Source organism: Mesoplodon bidens (genome assembly GCF_964165515.1).
Source record: "Mesoplodon bidens genome assembly, chromosome: 19".
NCBI lineage: Eukaryota > Metazoa > Chordata > Mammalia > Artiodactyla > Ziphiidae > Mesoplodon > Mesoplodon bidens.
In genome coordinates this window covers 46,300,253-46,320,020 of record NC_138179.1, presented here as the reverse complement: position 1 = coordinate 46,320,020, position 19,768 = coordinate 46,300,253, and the positions used below count along the sequence as shown (strand labels likewise).

The window sequence follows — 19,768 nt, the reverse complement described above, 5'->3', positions numbered from 1 at the left end:
ACTGCTTATTTGGATATGCCCCAGATAGCTTGAACAGCTCACAACGACGGTTTTGTGCATTGCGGGGCACAACATAGGCACCTAAATAAATGCACAATCACGCCTTCGTAATCCACATTCTAGGTGATACCGATCCCTCCTGGATTTAGGTGAAACTTGAATCATTTCTGAGTACAAGGCAGCACGTGTTGAAGGGCAGGTATGCACAAGTGCCATGTCTGGCCGCTTTGGTACTTAACGGAGGGGGCCCCAAGTTAGCAGGGTTAGTAGGCAGTTGGTGTAAACTCTAGCTCAGAAGCAGGACTTTAAACAATACGAATCGAGGATAATAGCGCCCTCCTTATATCAGGGTGTGGTCTACTTTGGATCCTCTAACAGGACGGGTCCGGTGACCACCCAAGAAACTGAAGCTGCTACTGGCAGCTGAGGGCCCAGGTTTATTCTGTACCACAGTTTATTCTGTTACTATTGTCTAAGCAGGATCAAGTAGAAATAACTTGGATGCTTATCTAGTATTTGACATGAGAGATTTATTTTGTGAAACAATGCAAGCGATTGTAAATCCCCACATTACTATTTGATTAAGTGCAACAGGGTACAGTCATGTGTAATCTCTTTACACAATAGTGCATCTAGTCCTTTGCCTTTAATTATTGCACAAAAATTATAAGACCAGCGAACAAGACATGCGCACTGACAGGCAAATTGACCTACACAATGAGAAATCAGAACAGTACACTGACTGGAATGGTCCAATAATTTAAGTCAAATGTTTTAATGGTACAATTAAAGTAATCAAATAAGGGTTCAAATATGTTTTTTTCAATATATTAATTTCTTTAAAGTCCCGTTCAAGCAAGGTGCTGTTGCTGTTTAAAAAACCACTATGAGCTTTGTCCACAGATGTAAGTTGTCAAAAGTTAACCCAAGGTAAGTTTGATGTTGAATGCAGCTTTAAACAATTAAAAAATTGTATTGAGTACTTCTCAAAGCAAATTACACAGTTTGAGAGAGCCCCGAAACCTGTAAACTAAATGTTCTGACACAAATGCACAAAATAAAGTTGGCAACGTTAAATGTCACGTTATTTTTGAGATCTGTAGTGTTTGATGCTGAACAAACAGCAAGTGTTTGATGCTGAGCAAACATCAGCATCGTCTTGACTCAAGATGGTAGAGAGCAGTCTCCGGTTTTGGCCATCGGAAAAGGAAACTGCCCACAAAACATCCCAAACCAATTAGGTTAACAAAGCATTTAAGATGCCTATTTAAAGCTTCCCAGAGCTCACAGCAAGTGCCAGGTGGAAGGACGGTGGCTCTGGCTTTCTGGCCCCACCACAGTCCAGTCATTAGGTTTGTTTGATATTTCCACATATGCTCAAGTCTCAGGAAAACATTTGGGATTAGTCAGAAACCAGGTGATTGTACCTCCTTGGTAAAAGGGGTGGGATGGTTTGATCTCATGGCTTTGCCTAATGGTCACATAAATCCCACGGTTCCCGCCCCAGCTGATAGTGTGTTAGAGTGTATGTTCTATGGCTACTTGCTTCCAAAATGCACAATTGATAAGAGTAAGTTGCTATGCATATCTTTTTATCACCAAAGAAATAGTTTACAAAATTCTACTCCCCACCCTCCACGTGTGTAACCACACTGACGTTCTCTTGGTGTGGAGGGCTGCATCACACAAACTAAAAGTGAGAAAACATTCCACTGCACTGGCTGCCTGAGAAAAAGCTTTGGAGGCATCGAGGAGGCAAGGGGAAGCCTTCCAGCTGTGCAGCTTCGCTCTTAATGTGCTCTTTTGCTGCCACAAAAACTGGTAGACTTAGAAAAGCCATGGTGGGAGTCACCTGTAATCTCTGGATCCACTGTGACGATCCTTCCAGTTTTCCTTTGCTGAGTCAAAGCTTTGCAGGAGGCAATCTGGACCCCATTCACTGGACACCTCCCAGTGGGATGGGCACCAGTAGGCAGAGGGCAGAAGCTGTGGCACAAGGAAAGGCCAGTGCTACAGCCCAGATGGCAGCCGAGAACCCCACACCTTGAGCTTCATCTCATAATACTGGGAACACCAGGTCTGCACCCATCACAGTTGATCAGCAGCCTCCACCAGTGGGTCTTTCAGGAGGCTGGAAGTGGAGCGAGGATCCATGGCTGAGTGCATGATAGGGATATAAACGTCGTCCATATTTGGCATGACAAAAACTTTCTGTAGAAAGAAGGAACAGGCATGTGGAAGAATGCTCTTTTCTCAGAGTTGCCCTAGTGTGTTCTGATAATAATTTTAGGCTTTAGACTAGTTTTTAAAATACATATGAAACAACTTTTCCTACACATTCCAAACTAATTCCTCTATGATATTTAGAAAGCGTTGAGGTATCACACCAGTGCACAAACATGAGAACCCAATAAGCTCTGAGGAAGAAGCAGCCTTTGATTTCATGTACATATAATAAAATTACTCATGAATTGATAAATAACATTAAGAGAATTAAGAGCGTAAGCTGCTCACAGTATTTCCAAACTTTTATATCCAGAACACATATTCCAACACACATAAGCCAACTTATCCATTTAAATCCTAGCAACAAAAATGTAAGCTAATTTTTTTTTCAAACCAGAACCAGTTAAAGCTACATATGAAAGAAATCCTACTATAGTGAACACCCAAAGGATAATGAGTGATTGACAATAATGGTGCTTTGCCTATCTGTTTATAAACTAATTTAATGTAAGTGAATTTTGGCAATGTATTCAACTTCAGCAATGCTTTCTTCCAAAGCAAAAACAAAAACAGGTGGCCATGGAAGAATGCAAGCAGTTACCCTTCAACTTCCCAACTTGCCTCAAAAATACCATGCACCAAAGTTTGACCCCTAAAAGAGATGACACTTATATCCCAATACCCCTAAAAGAGATGACCCACCCAAATTCCTAATGCAGGATCTAGGGAGATAAGAAAAAGGAAAAGAACTGAAGGCATGAGATTGTCTTTCCCCTAATTAGGTTCAAAGTACTTTGCCTTTTGGAGATAAGATTAAGCTTTCCATAGATTGGTTTTTAGTTATATTTAACCTATAGCTTTTAAATAATAAAAAATATATAATTTTAAAGGCAATAACTCAAAATATACTACTGCAAAAATAATACCGGTCTTCTTCAAAAGCTGAAATTTACTACAAAGTAAATAGTCTGTTAATCCGTAAAACCTTAAAAGACACCTATGCCTCAAAAACCTGATAAAAATTTGATAGGAACAGCTCATTCCACGGCCTCAGCTACACTGCTATTTCCCTTGGTGGCAGAATGCAGAAGACAGGCTTAGAGAATGAGCTCTGGCTTAGTCAACTCCAGAAGATCTCTAGACTACTCTAGAAGATCCACAAGGGAGGGACGGGCCTGATTCATCTTTGGACTTCCAGGGTAGGTGGTAGCTACACGCAGAATGTTTGTTGCAACAAACAAACAATTTGTTTGTTGAAAACAAACTAAGCAAGATGGGTACCACACAAGGGCAGGAACCACCACAGCCCGGGTGCTACTAGCTGGCCAAATCCAGGCCCCACCCAGGGAAAAAGTCCAAAGATAGCCCCAGCAGATGGACGGCTTAACCCTCGCTGGGCCTACTGGTACAAGATAGTCATTTTGCTCTTTGACCCCTACCTTTTGAGTTTCCTCTAAAGACTACTTCACGGGGTTCTGTGGATGAGTTTCAGAGTTTTTTAAACTAAACCTGAAACTTTATGCCTATTTGATCATATGTGTACTTTCCTGGGGTCCATAGTTTTCACCAGATTTTCCAAGGAGGATCCTGACCCACATGAAGTTCAGAACCTCTGTTCTACCCAGAGCTTTTAGAGCCTCAGCACGAAACACTAGATGACACTGCAGGTGTACCTGAAACTCTTGCTCCAGTTTCTTCTCTATCCAGTCTGTCACATGAACTAAAGTCACTTCTCTCTCTCCAAGTTTTGGCCGAGCTTTCAGCTCGATATGTGGTGGCTTCCGGAAACCATACCTTTTTAAAGACAAGTAATAACCACATTTAGAATCAAAGAAAAGAAGTGGACAGTACCAAGAGCAAACATTCCTCATTTACACAAGGCTTTATCACTACTTAAATGTTCTCTTCTTCCAAAAATCCCTTCTAAAAAACACTTCAGTGCAGCAAGTATGAATTGTGAACTCCCTGTGTCCCTGGACCCAGGGCCGTGATGATCTGAGAACAGTTGTGACAAACTAAGAAAGCCAGGAAATGCCACTGGAGAAGTCCATGACCTGGGCATTGTTTCTGGTTTTTGTTTTTCCTAAAATGGCAAGGATCTTTTTTGTTTCTATTTTTATGAAAGTAGGATATGTCTGTTACAAAATCCAAAATATACAAGTGTATAAAGCAGAAAATAAAAGACACTCTCTCTCTGAGTCTCATAACCAAGATAGGACCACTGGGAGAAGTGGCATCAATTTTCCCCACACTCCTAATATGCATACCTAAATAGAAATGTTCTATAACCTGCTTTTTCATTCCATACTCCACACCATAATTATGGCTTCTCAGTGGAGCAGACTGGCACTCAGAATTGTTGGTAAGGAATCCAGTCAAGAGACTGTGTGCTATCAAACTAAAAACTTCAACCCATCACGGACCAATGTTTTAAAAAATCCAGGCACACCTTGGAGATACCGTGGGCTCAGTTCCAGATTACCACAATAAAGCTAATTACTGCAATAAAGTGAGTCACGTGAACTTTTGGTTTCCCAGTGCATATAAAAGTTATATTTACACTATTCCGTAGTCAATTAAGTGTGCAAAACAATGTATGTATCTCAATTGAAAAACACTTTATTGCTAAAAAAATGCTAATCATCATCTGACGATGCAGGGTTGTCACTAACCTCCAATTTGTAAAAAACGCAATATCGCAAGTACAGGAGAGTAAAGCATAGCGAGATGAGCTCTGCCTGTACAATGAAAATGGCAAATTGCTATACATGTTTCTAAACACTCTCAATATCTATACTTATCTTTGTGGATTAATAAACAGTTCAGCACTCGAGCATGCACTGGGTGGCACTAGCCCAGCGGTCTCTAATTTTAACTCCCATTGAGCAGTGGCATTTGTAACTCCTAAGTCAAAGCTTGGAAGAGGAAGAAACGTATCAATGCTTACTGTTTTAAAAAAATTTGTTATTAGGCTTGGAAAAATGTATAGTAAGTTACTTATTAACTGGTTATTTTTGGATGGTAAGGCTACAGGCTTTTTTTTTCTGTTTTCTTCATGTTCTTCCAGTGAAAACATTACTTTTAAAAAATAAAATCTAAAATGGTATTTTAAAGTTTTTACTGGGAAACACCAATATCATCATTAAATGATCAGTCAATTAAAAAACCCTTTTGTGATCATTCCTACAAGCCCTTATGAACACTAAGGTTGTGTACCAGCATGCTGGTTTCACTCTATAACAGAACAGAGCTATCTTTTTCACACAACTGTAGCTTATGGTACAAAGAGGTCTTTTATGCAATCCTCATATACCCTTATGCACATTTGAATGTCAATTTAAAATTGAGATTTATAGATAGTGATTTTCTTCTGCTGGGCTCATGAAAAATTTATTTCAGTGATTCTCAATCCTGGCTTAGTCCCCCAACTGCTGAATCCTGGGAGCTGGGCTGGGCATAGCTTTAACAAGTCACCCAGGTGACTGTGATACACAGGTGGAGTTAAGACCCACTGGTTCAGTCAAATGACAACTCTCTGGGTAGACCTTCTACCGCAGTTACCAAGCACACATGCTCCTGCCTCCTTAACATCCAGGTCTGACCTGCAGAAGTCTTCCCTAACCACCCAGGACTCTGCTGGATGTGTGATCCCCATCTGTAAGGTGGGCATAACGATGGCCCTATCTCCACAGGATGCTGTGAGGACTGGCCAGGTGAAGCAGTTACACCCCAGGCTAGGCAGAGAATAAGAGGTCTACAAATGATAGCTGTTGTCACTGGTGGAAAGGGTTGGCTTGAGAGAGGAGGAAGACCAAGAATAGAAACAGCTCATCCCATAAACTTCACCAATAACCTTAACTCTTCCTAACGTGTGAAGATGAGTCTTTATATGTGAATTAACCACTCACAGTAGAAGACAGAATCAGATTTACAACTAACGTTAAGGTTCCACGAAAAACGTTGGAAAGTGTTTCTTCCCAGGAGAAGGTACTTTCCATAGCGTCAAGGGTCAGCAAGCTGGGATTTTATGGTCACGCAAGAAGGGGAGTCACTGGCTGACCCCGAGGGGCCCTCTACGCACCATATTCGGTCCGTCGGGGGAGGTGGAATGTTGACCGCCAAGGTTCCTCTACATTCTTGTACTTCTACAGTTAGCAGCAGTGGTGTATTGGAGACTTCTTCAATCTTCTTTTTAATGAACTCTGTCTCCGTTGCTTTTTGGAAATATTTTGACTTGGTAATTTTATCAACAAACCTCATAATCTTACTTGTTCGGTGACCTCCAACATACCTTTAAATGAGGGACACAGACGGGTGTTAGTATAGACTTTGTTCCTTCACAAACAATTTGGTGGCTCTGTGTTCACCTGACTTTAGACCTGAGTTTCTCAACCGCAGCACCACTGACACGGTGGACTGGGCGATTCTTTGTTGTGGATGTTGCCAGATGTTTAACAGCATCCCTGGCCTCAGCCTACTGGATGTCAATAGCACGTTCCCCCACAGATATGACAATAAAAAATGTCTCTGGACATGGCTAAATGTCCCTGGGGGGGGACAAAATAACCCCCAGGTGAGAACTACTACTTTATTTTTTAATTTAATTTAATTTATTTATTTTTGGCTGTGCTGCATGGCATGCAGGATCTTAGTTCCCCGACCAGGGATCGAACCTGTGCTCCTGCAGTGGAAGCACGGAGTCTTAACCACTGGACCACCAGGGAAGTCCAGAGAACTACAACTTTAGACAAGGTGCAGACATCAGATAGAGCCTGAGTCTTGACAATGGCGAGTCTGACCAAGTTCTCCCAGTGCAAGCAGGGAAGGCATCTCACCTGCTCTCCTTTATAACCTTCAAATACTGAATATAAATCCAGTGTCCACTGAGCGAAACCTCACCATCTCTACATAGCAAATAAGAAATCAGGCTGCATTAACAGGGCCGCAAAACACAGTAAAACATCTGCCTTTTAGATGGTGTCACAGCAACTCTGAGCAGCAACGACTTGTCAAAGGGCTCAGGAGCATCTAAAGAAAAAAGCTGCATCCAGCTGATACCCTAGCAGCCCAGGAAAACAAGCTTTCCTGTATCAGGTCGTATCTACCTAAGACTGCCCTAAGAAGAGAGGATATTTGCTCTTAAAATCTTCCACAGTTCCAGAGTGTCAGGAATAGTATGTGTATGTGTCTCGGCAAAAGCAATTGTTCTTAAGAAGGTCAGGGGGCTTTCCTGGTGGCGCAGTGGTTGAGAGTCTGCCTGCCGACCCCGGTCCGGGAAGATTCCACATGCCGCGGAGTGGCTGGGCCCGTGAGCCATGGCCACAGAGCCTGTGCGTCCGGAGCCTGTGTCCACAACGGGAGAGGCCACAACAGTGAGAGGCCCCCATATCGCAAAAAAAAAAAAAAAAAAAAAAAAAGAAGGTCAGGTGGGGAGAGTTTAAATAATGCACACAAACTTTAGTCCCAATTCCTCAAACATCTAGATTCTCTTTTCATCTTCTGTAGGATTTCAAAGTGAATAGGTTGATATTTTCTTACAAATACTTCTGAATCACCTGGTTTCTTTATCATTTTAGTTTCTTCACTCATTTTAAATAATTAAAAGATCCTTACAGAGAGGCAGCCTAAGCACTTTGATCGTTCAGCAGTCCAAGTAACAGGCAAAGGGAGCTACCAAAATGTAGTTCATGATCCAAAAGATCAGCTAAGTGACCCACGTTTTCAAAATTCACTGAAGAAATCACCTGAATGTTTCAACATCGTAGGAACTAAAAGCTCAACAGAAGCAAGTGTGACCCGTCGGAAGGGAAGTAATGCTCCCTATCCGCACTAGGGGGAGCTGTTGTGTAATCTGTGCTCCTTGTGATAAACACGCCCTTCAATTCTCTGTTATTGATTCCAACGGCCCAAGAAAACCGTTTTGGTCTGGACCCTCTTAATTAGGGAAAGCTATTCAGGTCTTCAGGTCTGAAGACCCCAGAAGCTGGATCCACTCACCCTTCAGCCCCTGGGAGAAGCGGTTTGTCTCCTGCGCCGGGCTCTGGTGCGTCGTCTTCGTCAGAGGAGCCAGCACTGGAGGACTCCTCGTCGCTGTCGGCCAGACAGAAGGCCCTGGGCCTGCAACTGATCAGGGCAGAGTCACCACGGCAGCTGGCCCAGCGCCAGGCTCCACCGCCACCACTGCTACCGCGTCATCACCCTCCCCCACCCAGCCCAGACAGAAGAGGCCCAATCCAAGAGTCCTCGGATTGGCCTGGTCCCCCGGGAGACCCTTCAGTGCCAAGTCCCCGGCAGGACCGCAGAGGACTTGGGCCTGAAGGGCTGGATTCTGCGCATGCGTCAGAAAGACAGGTGGTGGGAGTGTGATGCAGTCCACACAAAATGCAGTGATCTCGTCAACAGTGCGGCGTAGCCAATGGGAAGGTGAGTGGAAAGGACGATGGTTGCACGGGGGAGGGGACAGCTCATGTTGGCGCCACGACCACCTCACAGATGACGGGGATGTGCAGGCAAGTCCCCTGACTCTGGCTGAGGTCAACAACTATGCTTTTTGGCTTAGTTTCCTCCCGTTAGTTTTGGCTCAAGACTCCTTCTTAGTGAAATTACGTATCCTAGCCCATACCTGCCCCAGCTCCTGAAGGTCACAGAAAAAGCCAACAACCAACAAATCTCAAGGGACTCTAGGAAGCAACTGACATGAGAACCCAGGAACTTTTCAAGAAAAGTACTAATTTAAAACCGTTTTTTAGGGCTTCCCTGGTGACGCAGTGGTTAAGAATCCACCTGCCAATGCAGGGGACACAGGTTTGAGCCCTGGTCCGGGAAGATCCCACATGCCGCAGAGCAGCTAAGCCCGTACACCACAACTACTGAGCCTGCACTCTAGAGCCCGCGAGGCACAACTACTGAAGCCCGCGCGCCTAGAGCCCGTGCTCCGCAACAAGAGAAGCCACCGCAATGAGAAGCCCGCGCCCTGCAAAGAAGAGTAGCCCCTGCTCACCACAACTAGAAAAAGCCGATGCACAGCAACAAAGACCCAGTGCAGCCAAAAATAAATAAATTTATATTTTAAAAACCACGTTTTTTAAATGAAGTAATAAAAAACTTCACCAGAGAGCAATGTCCCTTGTTTATCTTTCCAGGGTAGAGCCTCAGTTTCCACTGGATCACTGGCAGCAGCCAGTGATCAAGGTTCCCCTGTGAGGTCCCTGGGGGTTCCTGGCCAAGCTTGGGCCCCACAGAAGGCAGCTCCCTCCCTGGATGGTGGCTTTGCTTCAGAGAGGCAGAAAGCAGGGCCCATCTCTGAGGCTCAGAGACTTAATGGGGACAGAATGAACACAATTAAGCTACCAAATGGTCACTAAGCAGAGCGTGGGCCTTGTATTTTTATTTTATTTTATTTTTTTTTGGTTGCATTGGGTCTCAGTTGTGGCTCACAGGCTTCTTAGTTGTGGCACGTGGGGGCCTTGTATTTTTGATAAGGACAAAAATCACCAGGACAGGGGAAGGCAGCTCAGCTTAGGTCCCATCTTCCTGCGGGCATAACCCTTTGGGGTTTTCGTTGGGCCACCACCATAACCCTTTGGGGTTTTCATTGGGTTTCGTTGGGGGCAGTCATCTCCTGGCCAACAAGGGCCAAGGGCACCCAAGGGCAGAGCACACCCGCCAGTGTGGACCTGAAGGCCCAGCAGATGCCCCAGCACTGGGAAGAGGGCACTGAAATCTCCGCCCTGAAACAGGAGCCCGGCTGTAAGAGGACCGAGCACAAATGTCCTCCCTGGCAGGACACCCGGATCCTCCTTGATCCTGGCCCTGAAACATTAGAGCCAGCACTCTAGCCAACAGGCTTGAGTACAGTGTTAAAGGGAAACTCCCTCTGCAGACACAAAGGCCTCTCGTCCCTGGCCACGGGGACAGCACCCGACTCCTCCTCCTTCCATCAGAAGCCAGGCTAGTCCAGGAAATGCTCACGTGTGTCTGCTGGTCACAAAACCATCTCAGCGCTTTCCAGGGTTAGGCAGCCCTCACAGAGCTCTTCTTTTATATAAAAAGTAAAATATGATTCCCAAGAAAGCCTGCACTGGGTCTTGGGATGAAGAAAGTCGGGGAGCTAAGTCCCCAAAGATAACACGACCATCTCAGAACCTATCTTACTTCTCCATCAGTAAAACGACTGTGCCCCCTGGCTCAGACCTCCTGCTGCCAGGTAAGGACGGTACAGAGCACAAAAGGCTGCTCAGTGTCCTGGACCACAGTGAAACCTGCAGAACCACTGTCCCCTTCTCTCCCCACTGGTATTTGTCATCTGGCAGCCTCCAGACCTGGGGCAGAAGATGCCAAAGGCTGAGCACTGCAGTGAGCTCTCGGGTTCCTGACTTAATCCTCCGCAGGACAGGGAACAGGACAAATTTTGTGGCTTGAAGTTAATCATTTAGACAATGCTCTGTCAGTTAAAACAGATCAGATGACATGAAATTCTGACTGTGACCAAATGGTACCTCTCCTCTCAGCATAGGGGGGGCTGTATTATGCGGCACCCAATACTTACTAATTAAAAGTGTAATTAAATATTTCGCTGATATTCAAGTTTTATAACCGAACATGCATTTCGTGATCTCAACCTTATGATGAATTTCAGCATGAATTTCAGAGAAAGACACCCTGCACATTCTTATATAAGATATGCTAGAACGTGATAAGCCTACTTTTTTAAACACACCTTAGAATTCGAGATAAGTGCAATATCCTTTCAAGAGTCACCTTAAAGGGCTTATTCCAGTTTTGCTGCCTCTGCTAAAAATCTTTTTGGAAATGCGCTTGCAGTCGGACACATAAGAAAAAGTGCATTATTTTATCACTGATACTCTCTGTCTTGAACCAAACATTTAATTTCTTAGTCTCATAATCACCATCACCCCTGAACGACGTCTGGCAATTTCTCAAAGATCCAATCCATCTAGAAAGTAGGAAGATTTGCTGTCACTCAGAATACTTAAAGGAATGGCACAGGCTCCGGAAGCAACTCTAAAAAGCAGCTCCAAAAAACGCTTTAAGTGAAGGGTGCATAATTAGATTAAACGGCCCAGTGAGGACTGCTTGGAGGGGAACCACGCTCACGAGAGTGCATTAGTTTCCTTTAACAGAAGTCGGGCCCATATATCTGCCACACACACGTGCACGTACACCCACAGAGCTAGACTGAGTCACAGCGTGGGCGACAAGCACTGGGCTCCCAGAATATCAGGGCCTCGGGGCGGGGTGGTGGACCCGGGTACACCAGGGACTAGCGGCCCAATACAGAGGTCGGGGGGGCCCCCATACAGGGACTTGCACGCCAGCCCAGGCTGCCGTGGTAGAGCACGGACGGGCCAAGGGCCTTCCAAGAAACGCCCGCCCCGATGTGCATTTAAAGAGCAGCCAGCGAGCAGCACATTCCCCTTCCTGACTCGCTTAGGTCCCCTTCAGGCCAATTCCTAAAGTTCAGACTGCCCAGCTCACCACCTGAATTCCATTTTGAGTGTCTTATCACCCCAAAGTCACTGTAACTACAATGTGTAACAAGAAGACTATTCGGGAAATACAAAGACTCAAGGAAAAATGTCTGCAAATATAAAGGGTACCCACATTTCAAAGGGAAAGGCCTTCACTAGAGTGAAGCGACACAGACTTCAGTTTCTTACCAGCAGCCTCAGGGTCCTCATAAACTTTCTACAGTAAGCAGGACTTCCCACAGGCTGAGCAGCACCTCCTCAGGTACTCCCCACGGCACAGTCATTTGCACACTTGAAGGGGGACAGACAGAAGCAGCGAGACAGAGGCCCTGCCAGAGCAGGACGGCAGGGGACAAGCCCTTGCCCAGAAGTGAGGCCCTGGACAGGCGGCCACGGGCTAAAGGGAGGGCCTGGAGGAAAGGGCTGCTGCGGACCCACCACTCACACATGCTGCTCTAGGAGAGGCTTCCTCAGGGAAACCACACATCACACGCTCAGTAACAGCCACAGGTGCAGGGACTCTGGCTCTCCTCCGGCATTCAGCCTCAGGGCGATTCCATAGCTCCTGACTGAGGAGGAGAAGTGATGCTAGAATCACTTCTGGGATCAGGCTCTTAGCTATGGATGGGCTTTTGAGAGGCTCTTGAAGCTCCCAGAAATTGTGAGCCAAATGGTGCATGTGTAGGCATTCTCTGGGGGAAGGATCCAGAGCTCTCAGATTCCCAAGGGGGTCCTTTATGCAAAAAAGGGTTAAGGGTTCATTTATCCAGGCGTTTTCCTCCCAAGTGCCTTGAGATTGTATTTTTCCTTGCTTTTAAAATTAAATGACAGCCAATTACACATCAACATAAAATTTAACACCCTCACAGGAAGAAGCAAAACATTTTATACCAGACTCTACTGGAAAAAAATGGTGCTTTAGATATATATTATAAATTAAATATAATACCAGTATATTCCTAATGCAGAGGACTTTTTTCATGCAGTCTAGAGAAGCACTGCTTGCTCAGAAATGTGTCTGTCCTCCAATCAGCTGAGTTTATGAACTTGAAATTGTGCCAAGAGAGCTGCATGAATAACAGTGAACATGGAACGCCTCGGTGGCAAGGATCTCAGGGACCTGGCTGTGGTGGGGCCCTACCGGCTCCCAAGACCCCTCTTTCCAATGGAGTCCCAGCAGCCCTGGGCCAGCACAGGGCTGTTTCCAGAAAGGGTTCCCTGCACAAATGCTCCTGACCGAAGTCTGCTCAGTCCTGCTCCCGGTTAGTTAGAGCTCATTTTCAAGACTGCTTCTGCCTAAGGTGCTTGGTTTTACTGGCAGCTGGTTCTGCAACTTTGTTGTCCCAAGGCTGGCCTGATGGCACTCAGCTGGGCATGGCGTCAGGGTCAGGGCAGCTGGGGACAGAAGCTGAGTCTGACTAGAGGGCTAGATCAGGACCCCGGCAATACGAATCAAGGAAGTCTGTACGACTCTCCCCCCAGGAAAGCCTCTTAAATGCTCCTGATCTCAATCCACTCAGGTCTACAAATGGTGCCTTTATGTCGGGGAACATGATGAAAGGACAAGCTTCCTCGCGGTGTCACATGGGTCTGAATGAGACTCAGCACTGATGGGGTATGAAATGCTACATGGAGGGCTGATCAATACCACTCACCGGAAAACACAATCCACAGATTGCCGAATCCAAATACATTTTAACAAAACAGTAGAAAAGTGAAAGGAAAATAGCACAGATACAGGTTAGACTGCAATCAGCAGGTGGAATTCTCCAAAAATTAAAATATGAACATTTTCATTAAGTCACCTGGATAACTCAGAATCACCTTAGTGAAAGAACGTTCTCAAATGTATGATCCAACTCCCCCATCTACTGTGCTTTCACCACCAAGTATGAATACAAGCATCAGGTCAGCATCATAAGAAAGCAAACATCTAAGAGCCTGTGTCTTATATTTATATTTAGATGCTGAGAAGGTGGCTCCTTGTGGCATTTTCCTATCATTGTACTGCTAATTCCATGCAAAGGGGCCAAAGATGTGAGAAGCAGACCCCAATCAGCATCTTTAGTTTGGTAAAAACAATAATATAATTTAAATATGTAGTCTGAAGCAGTCATTTTTAAGGTGTGTGGGAATGTGAAAGTTCCAGTTTATCCATTCTAGGCATCTAAGAAAAAAAAATCAGCTTCATTAACTATCTCACAAATTGGAAATATTTACTAAATTAGACAAACTCGGCAACAGATGCAGTATCTTCTACAAAGAGAGAAGTTTACTAAGAAAATAGATATTGTATTATTTAGGGGAAAGGCATCTCAAAACACTTTAGGAGCACCCTCTTGGCTACAAAATCAATCGTCTAATTATAAATAATTCTGACTCTGTGATTAAAGCAGGCAGCCCCCTGAAGCACCTCAGCCTGGCCCACATAGTGCTGTTTGTGGCTGCAAGCTGAAGGAGGAACCTTCTGGATGATGCTTCTCTTCACTAAGCATTTTATTGTGCAGCCTGCCCGGCTGGTCTGAGTCAGGGATGCTTTCCAGGTAATCGACACTGTATGCTCCACTGGCAGCACGAAGGCCTATGGCACTGAGCAGAGGCGGGGACTCACAGTCCACAGGGGGTGAAACCAGGAAACTATTCCCTGAAATCCTCCGGGGCCAGGAAGCACTTACATGAAGCTCGTGCTCAACACTGGGGCTATACACATAAAACCTGCTTCTCAAGGGCTAGAGGAAGAAGGTGGTTCCCCAGGGTTGGGTTAGTAAATTCATATAGCCCCTTACCCTTCTTTGCCAATTTCTCCAACCTTCAGGGCTTCAACAAGAGGCTCTTTACCTAGTTTGGTCAAATTCATTTTGGTCTCAAGAGTCATCAGAAAGGACCCGTTGTAGGACATTTCCAAATCGATCCAGAGTCCTGGAGAAATGGTGAAAAAACAGAAGGTTTTTTTCTCCCCCCCAGAAAAACATGACTATAAGTGACAGATGAAAATTTATATTTTAAAGTATCTAAGTAGGTATCACATTGAAAGTCTATATATATTGCCTGTACTACCAATGCATGCAAGAAGAGACTGTGAAAAGAAAAGTTTCTGGAAACAGTTCAAGCATCTGGCAAATTGCCAGTATTTCAACATCCGTTAAAATGGTCACAGTGAGCTCAGGGTCCTGTCCTCTGGGTTCTTCTCACTTTTGGTAAGAAACACACTCCCAGGAGGAGGACATGGCTTGCGCCAGGGCAAAGCCAGGACGAGGTCTGCGTTGTCCCAGCTGGTTAGAGGCAGAAGAGAGGTGCAGAGACTTCACAGCAAGCTGGGCTCTTTAAAGACACAAGTGAGAACCACTGTCTTTCTTAAAATTATCTATTGTTTGGGGGTGGGGGAGGGGAGGGGCACAGAAAATGGTTCAGGTTTAGCTTGGTATGATAAGAATGGTGACAAAACCTTTTAGAACCCTCTTCTTTCTGGAAATTGCGTAGGAATGGAATCAAAAGAATTCGTGTTCAAGCCCCAGGATTATCTAGATAAAGTTGGGTAACCACTTTGTACCTTAGTTGAAAAACCTGTTCCTTAATGACGCAGATGTAGAGAATGGACTTGAGGACACAGGGAGGGGTAAGGGTAAGCTGGGATGAAGTGAGAGAGTGGCATGGACATATACACACGACCAAATGTAAAACAGATAGCTAGTGGGAAGCAGCTGCATAGCACAGGGAGATCAGCTCGGTGCTTTGTGACCTCCTAGAGGGGTGGGATAGGGAGGGAGGGAGGGAGACGCAAGAGGGAGGAGATATGGGGATATATGTATATGTATAGCTGATTCACTTTGTTATAAAGCAGAAACTAACACACCATTGTAAAGCAATTATACTCCAATAAAGATGTTTAAAAAAACCCCAAAAAACCACCTGTTCCTTAGAAAAGACACTCATGTCAACGAGAGCAGAGACCATATCTTAGAGGCTTTTGGCTTTGTGGAATTTCACTGGGAAGGCCCACCAGCAGAAGTGGCCACTGACCAGAAGTCTAAAACGCAAATAGGGCTCAGTCATCTCATGACCTTTTCTACCCCAGGGTCCTATGATTCAGCAGGTGGGACAGACTATGCTGTGACTTTACCGAGTCCAAGCTCTGTAACACTTCATGGACTTCCCATCAAAACGTGGTCCTCACATGCACCCCAATGCTCATTGCAGCACTATTTACAATAGCCAGGTCATGGAAGCAACCTAAATGCCCATCAACAGATGAATGGATAAAGAAGATGTGGTACACAAAGGAAACCATAAAGAAGACCAAAAGACAACCCTCAGAATGGGAGAAAATATTTGCAAATGAAGCAACTGACAGAGGATTAATCTCCAAAATTTATAAACAGCTCATGCAGCTCAATAGCAAAAAAACAGACAACCCAATCCAAAAATGGGCAGAAGACTTAAATAGGCATTTCTCCAAAGAAGATATACAGACTGCCAACAAACACATGAAAGAATGCTCAACATCATTAATCATTAGAGAAATGCAAATCAAAACTACAATGAGATATCATCTCACACCAGTCAGAATGGCCATCATCAAGAAATCTAGAAACAATAAATGCTGGAGAGGGTGTGGAGAAAAGGGAACACTCTTGCACTGCTGGTGGGAATGTGAATTGGTACAGCCACTATGGAGAACGGTATGGAGGTTCCTTAAAAAACTACAAATAGAACTACCATATGACCCAGCAATCCCACTACTGGGCATATACCCTGAGAAAACCATAATTCAAAAAGAGACATGTACCAAAATGTTCATTGCAGCTCTATTCACAATAGCCCGGAGCTGGAAACAACCTAAGTGTCCATCATCGGATGAATGGATAAAGAAGATGTGGCACATATATACAATGGAATATTACTCAGCCATAAAAAGAAACGAAACTGAGCTATTTGTAATGAGGTGGATAGACCTAGAGTCTGTCATACAGAGTGAAGTTAGTCAGAAAGAGAAAGACAAATACCGTATGCTAACACATATATACGGAATTTAAAAAAAAAATGTCATGAAGAACCTAGGGGCAAAACGGGAATGAAGACGCAGACCTACTTGAGAATGGACTTGAGGATATGGGGAGGGGGAAGGGTGGGCTGTGACAAGGCGAAAGAGAGGCATGGACGTGTATACACTACCAAACGTAAGGTAGATAGATAGTGGGAAGCAGCCGCAGAGCACAGGGAGATCAGCTCGGTGCTTTGTGACCGCCTGGAGGGGTGGGATGGGGAGGGTGGGAGGGAGGGAGATGCATGAGGGAAGGGATGTGGGAACAGATGTATATGTATGACTGATTCACTTTGTTATAAAGCAGAAACTAATTAAAAAAATAAATAAATAAACTTTAAAAAAAAAAAAAAAAAAAAGAAGATGTGGTACATATATACAATGGAATATTACTCAGCCATAAAAAGGAACGAAACTGGGTCATTTGTTGAGACGTGGATGGATTTAGAGACTGTCATAGAGTGAAGTAAGTCAGAAAGAGAAAAATGAATATCATATATTAACGCATGTATGTGGAACCTAGAAAAATGGTACAGATGAACCGGTTTGCAGGGCAGAAGTTGAGACACAGATGCAGAGAACAAACGTATGGACAGCAAGGGGGGAAAGCGCGGGGGGGTTGAGGGGGTGATGATTGGGAGATTGGGACTGACATGTATACACTGATGTGTATAAAACTGATGACTAATAAGAACCTGCTGTATAAAAAAAATTAAATTAAAAAATTAAAAAAAAAACTAGATCCGCTAGCTGGCTTGTGGGTACTAACAGTATATTCAACAAGTGTAACTTTTTTTAAATGCAAAAAGAATCAATAATACAGTGAAAAAAAAAAAAAACATGGTCCTTCAAGTGGGTGTTTAAATGTTAATAAAGTTTTATAGATCCTCATAAGACAAATGACAATATCTAAAAGGAAGCAGGAAATTAATCTAAAACCACTGTTCACACACAGCCGCATTTTCAAGCAGTTACAGTAAATAACTTATCCCCTGTTTGGCCACCACCTCAGATAATAGCTTTCTTAACTTCAGTAAGTGCTAATGGTGTAACTCCTCACTAAAGGCAGAATAATTTCCATTCTGCTTTCACCAAATTCTTTTCATCATAATTGAAGATAATTATTTTCTGTGAATGACCTGGTTTAATTAAGTGATATGCAGATCAGTTGTGAATGTCTTCTTTGCAGCAACACACAAAACTGTTTTATTTCTTGCTTACATTAAACATTTAAAAATCATTAATTAGCTTGCTCTTCAGAGGCAGTGTTACTGGAAATAAAGGGCACATCTGCCTTAATAAAGACATTTAGTCATTAATCACTTCCAGTAGAAAGGGAATTAGGGCAAAAGGCTTGATATTAGTAGATTTTAAACTCAATATAAATGGAACATCAATAAAGAAGATATGTCTTCTTGTATATCGCCAGCTTTATTTAACTTGAGAATCAATAGACTCAAACTACCTGGCTGTGGTACGTATTCAGACATAATCATTTCCTTTGAAAATCCCAGTCAGGTTTCCAATAAATATTACTAGTATGTATTTGCCTTCGAAGGTTGTCATATTAAAGGCACCAGAATTTTACTTGTTATAATAAAGTGGAAGGTTCTGTTTGTCTGTTTTTAAAATGAGGGGATATGGACACAGGTTTGGTAAACAGCTGGCCCACACCCCAGTCATCGGGACATTCTACTCAGTGACGTGTGGTCCAGCCCCGCTTCCCGGGAGCTGAGGCTGGGAAGAGGGAAAAGCATGTGGAGTCTAGTCACGTGGACCGGGGCTTGAATTCCCCTGGAAGTTTCTCGATGTCTAGGCACCGGTCTCCTCATCTGTACAGGGGAGGCCACACGGCTTGTACAGCCTGACGCTTGGTGCATCCTGGCAGGGCTCTCCCCTTTCTCATCCATCACCAGCCACTTCCTTCTTCTAACCACTCTGGGCTACAGCCTAGCTTGCTGCTGTTGCCATAGCCGACGGGGACCAGACCAGAGGAGGACACAGGGCCAGAGGGAAGAGGCTGCACTGGGCAGCCAGAGAGCCCTGTCCAGGCTGGGGAGTGGGCAAGGCGAGGACATCTGACCAAGCTCCTGCGTAGGGGATGAAGCCTGTTTCTTGTATCATTGTAGATGTTCCATGAGGCCCACCCACGGGGCCTTGCTCAGCCCCCATTCTCAATGAAGATATGAAGGAGTCAAGAAGGGTTCGAGAATCTTTAAATACAGATATAAACTGCAAACACTCACACAAGTTATCTTAATATGACGTGCTTGCATTCAGATGAGGGTAAGATGACAATTTTAACATTAGGTGCAAAGAAAAACACACTTCTGTGACAATGATTCAGTGGCAAAAAGCTCCCTGAAAACCTTGGAGTGCACGTAACCGGAGCTAAAACCACGTGGTTACATAAAGGGTGAGTCAGGAGCTCCCACCTTGCAGGACTGAAAGACGAAATCAGCAGTTACTAGAAAGGTTGTCTTCTCAATGAGGACAAACGTAGCCACACTGTGAAGTGGGGCCAGACACTGTGCTCTGAGTGGCACCCTAACCCTAACGAGCTGCATGTTCCTCACCTGGGTGAGTGTGGGAACAGAGCTTTTTCTTCTGGGCTCTTGACAAAGGTTAAGACTTGCTTGTGAGGCATTTCATTTAAAATGTTGCTTCCTGTAACCATCTGGTCTTGGTAGTGCTCAATGACAAAAACCAAAAGTTAAGGAGCAAGGCAATTTTTTTTTTTTTTTTTTTTTTTTTTTTTGCGGTAGGCGGGCCTCTCACTGTTGTGGCCTCTCCCGTTGCGGAGCACAGGCTCCGGACACGCAGGCTCAGCGGCCATGGCTCACGGGCCCAGCCGCTCCGCGGCATGTGGGATCCTCCCGGACCGGGGCACAAACCTGTGTCCCCTGCATCGGCAGGCAGACTCACAACCACTGCGCCACCAGGGAAGCCCCAAGGCAATTTTTTAAATCTTTAAATACGCGTAAGGCAGCCAGTCCTGAGAGGTTCTCTG

General features: G+C 44.6%; 1 protein-coding gene across 1 annotated transcript in view; it reads right to left on the bottom strand.

Moving 5' to 3' along the window:
- Positions 1 to 513: 513 nt before the first annotated feature.
- The window catches only part of TEX2 (testis expressed 2), a 110,823-nt gene continuing 91,568 nt past the window's right edge, over positions 514 to 19,768 (bottom strand). Inside the window, exons 8-12 of the mRNA XM_081219114.1 lie at positions 14,504 to 14,636; positions 8,224 to 8,349; positions 6,308 to 6,517; positions 3,900 to 4,020; positions 514 to 2,211 (exon numbers count right to left, since the gene is read on the bottom strand). Of these exons, the coding sequence (XP_081075240.1) occupies positions 2,089 to 2,211; positions 3,900 to 4,020; positions 6,308 to 6,517; positions 8,224 to 8,349; positions 14,504 to 14,636 (713 nt within the window). The 3' untranslated portion in view covers positions 514 to 2,088. The remainder of the gene's footprint in view (positions 2,212 to 3,899; positions 4,021 to 6,307; positions 6,518 to 8,223; positions 8,350 to 14,503; positions 14,637 to 19,768) is intronic.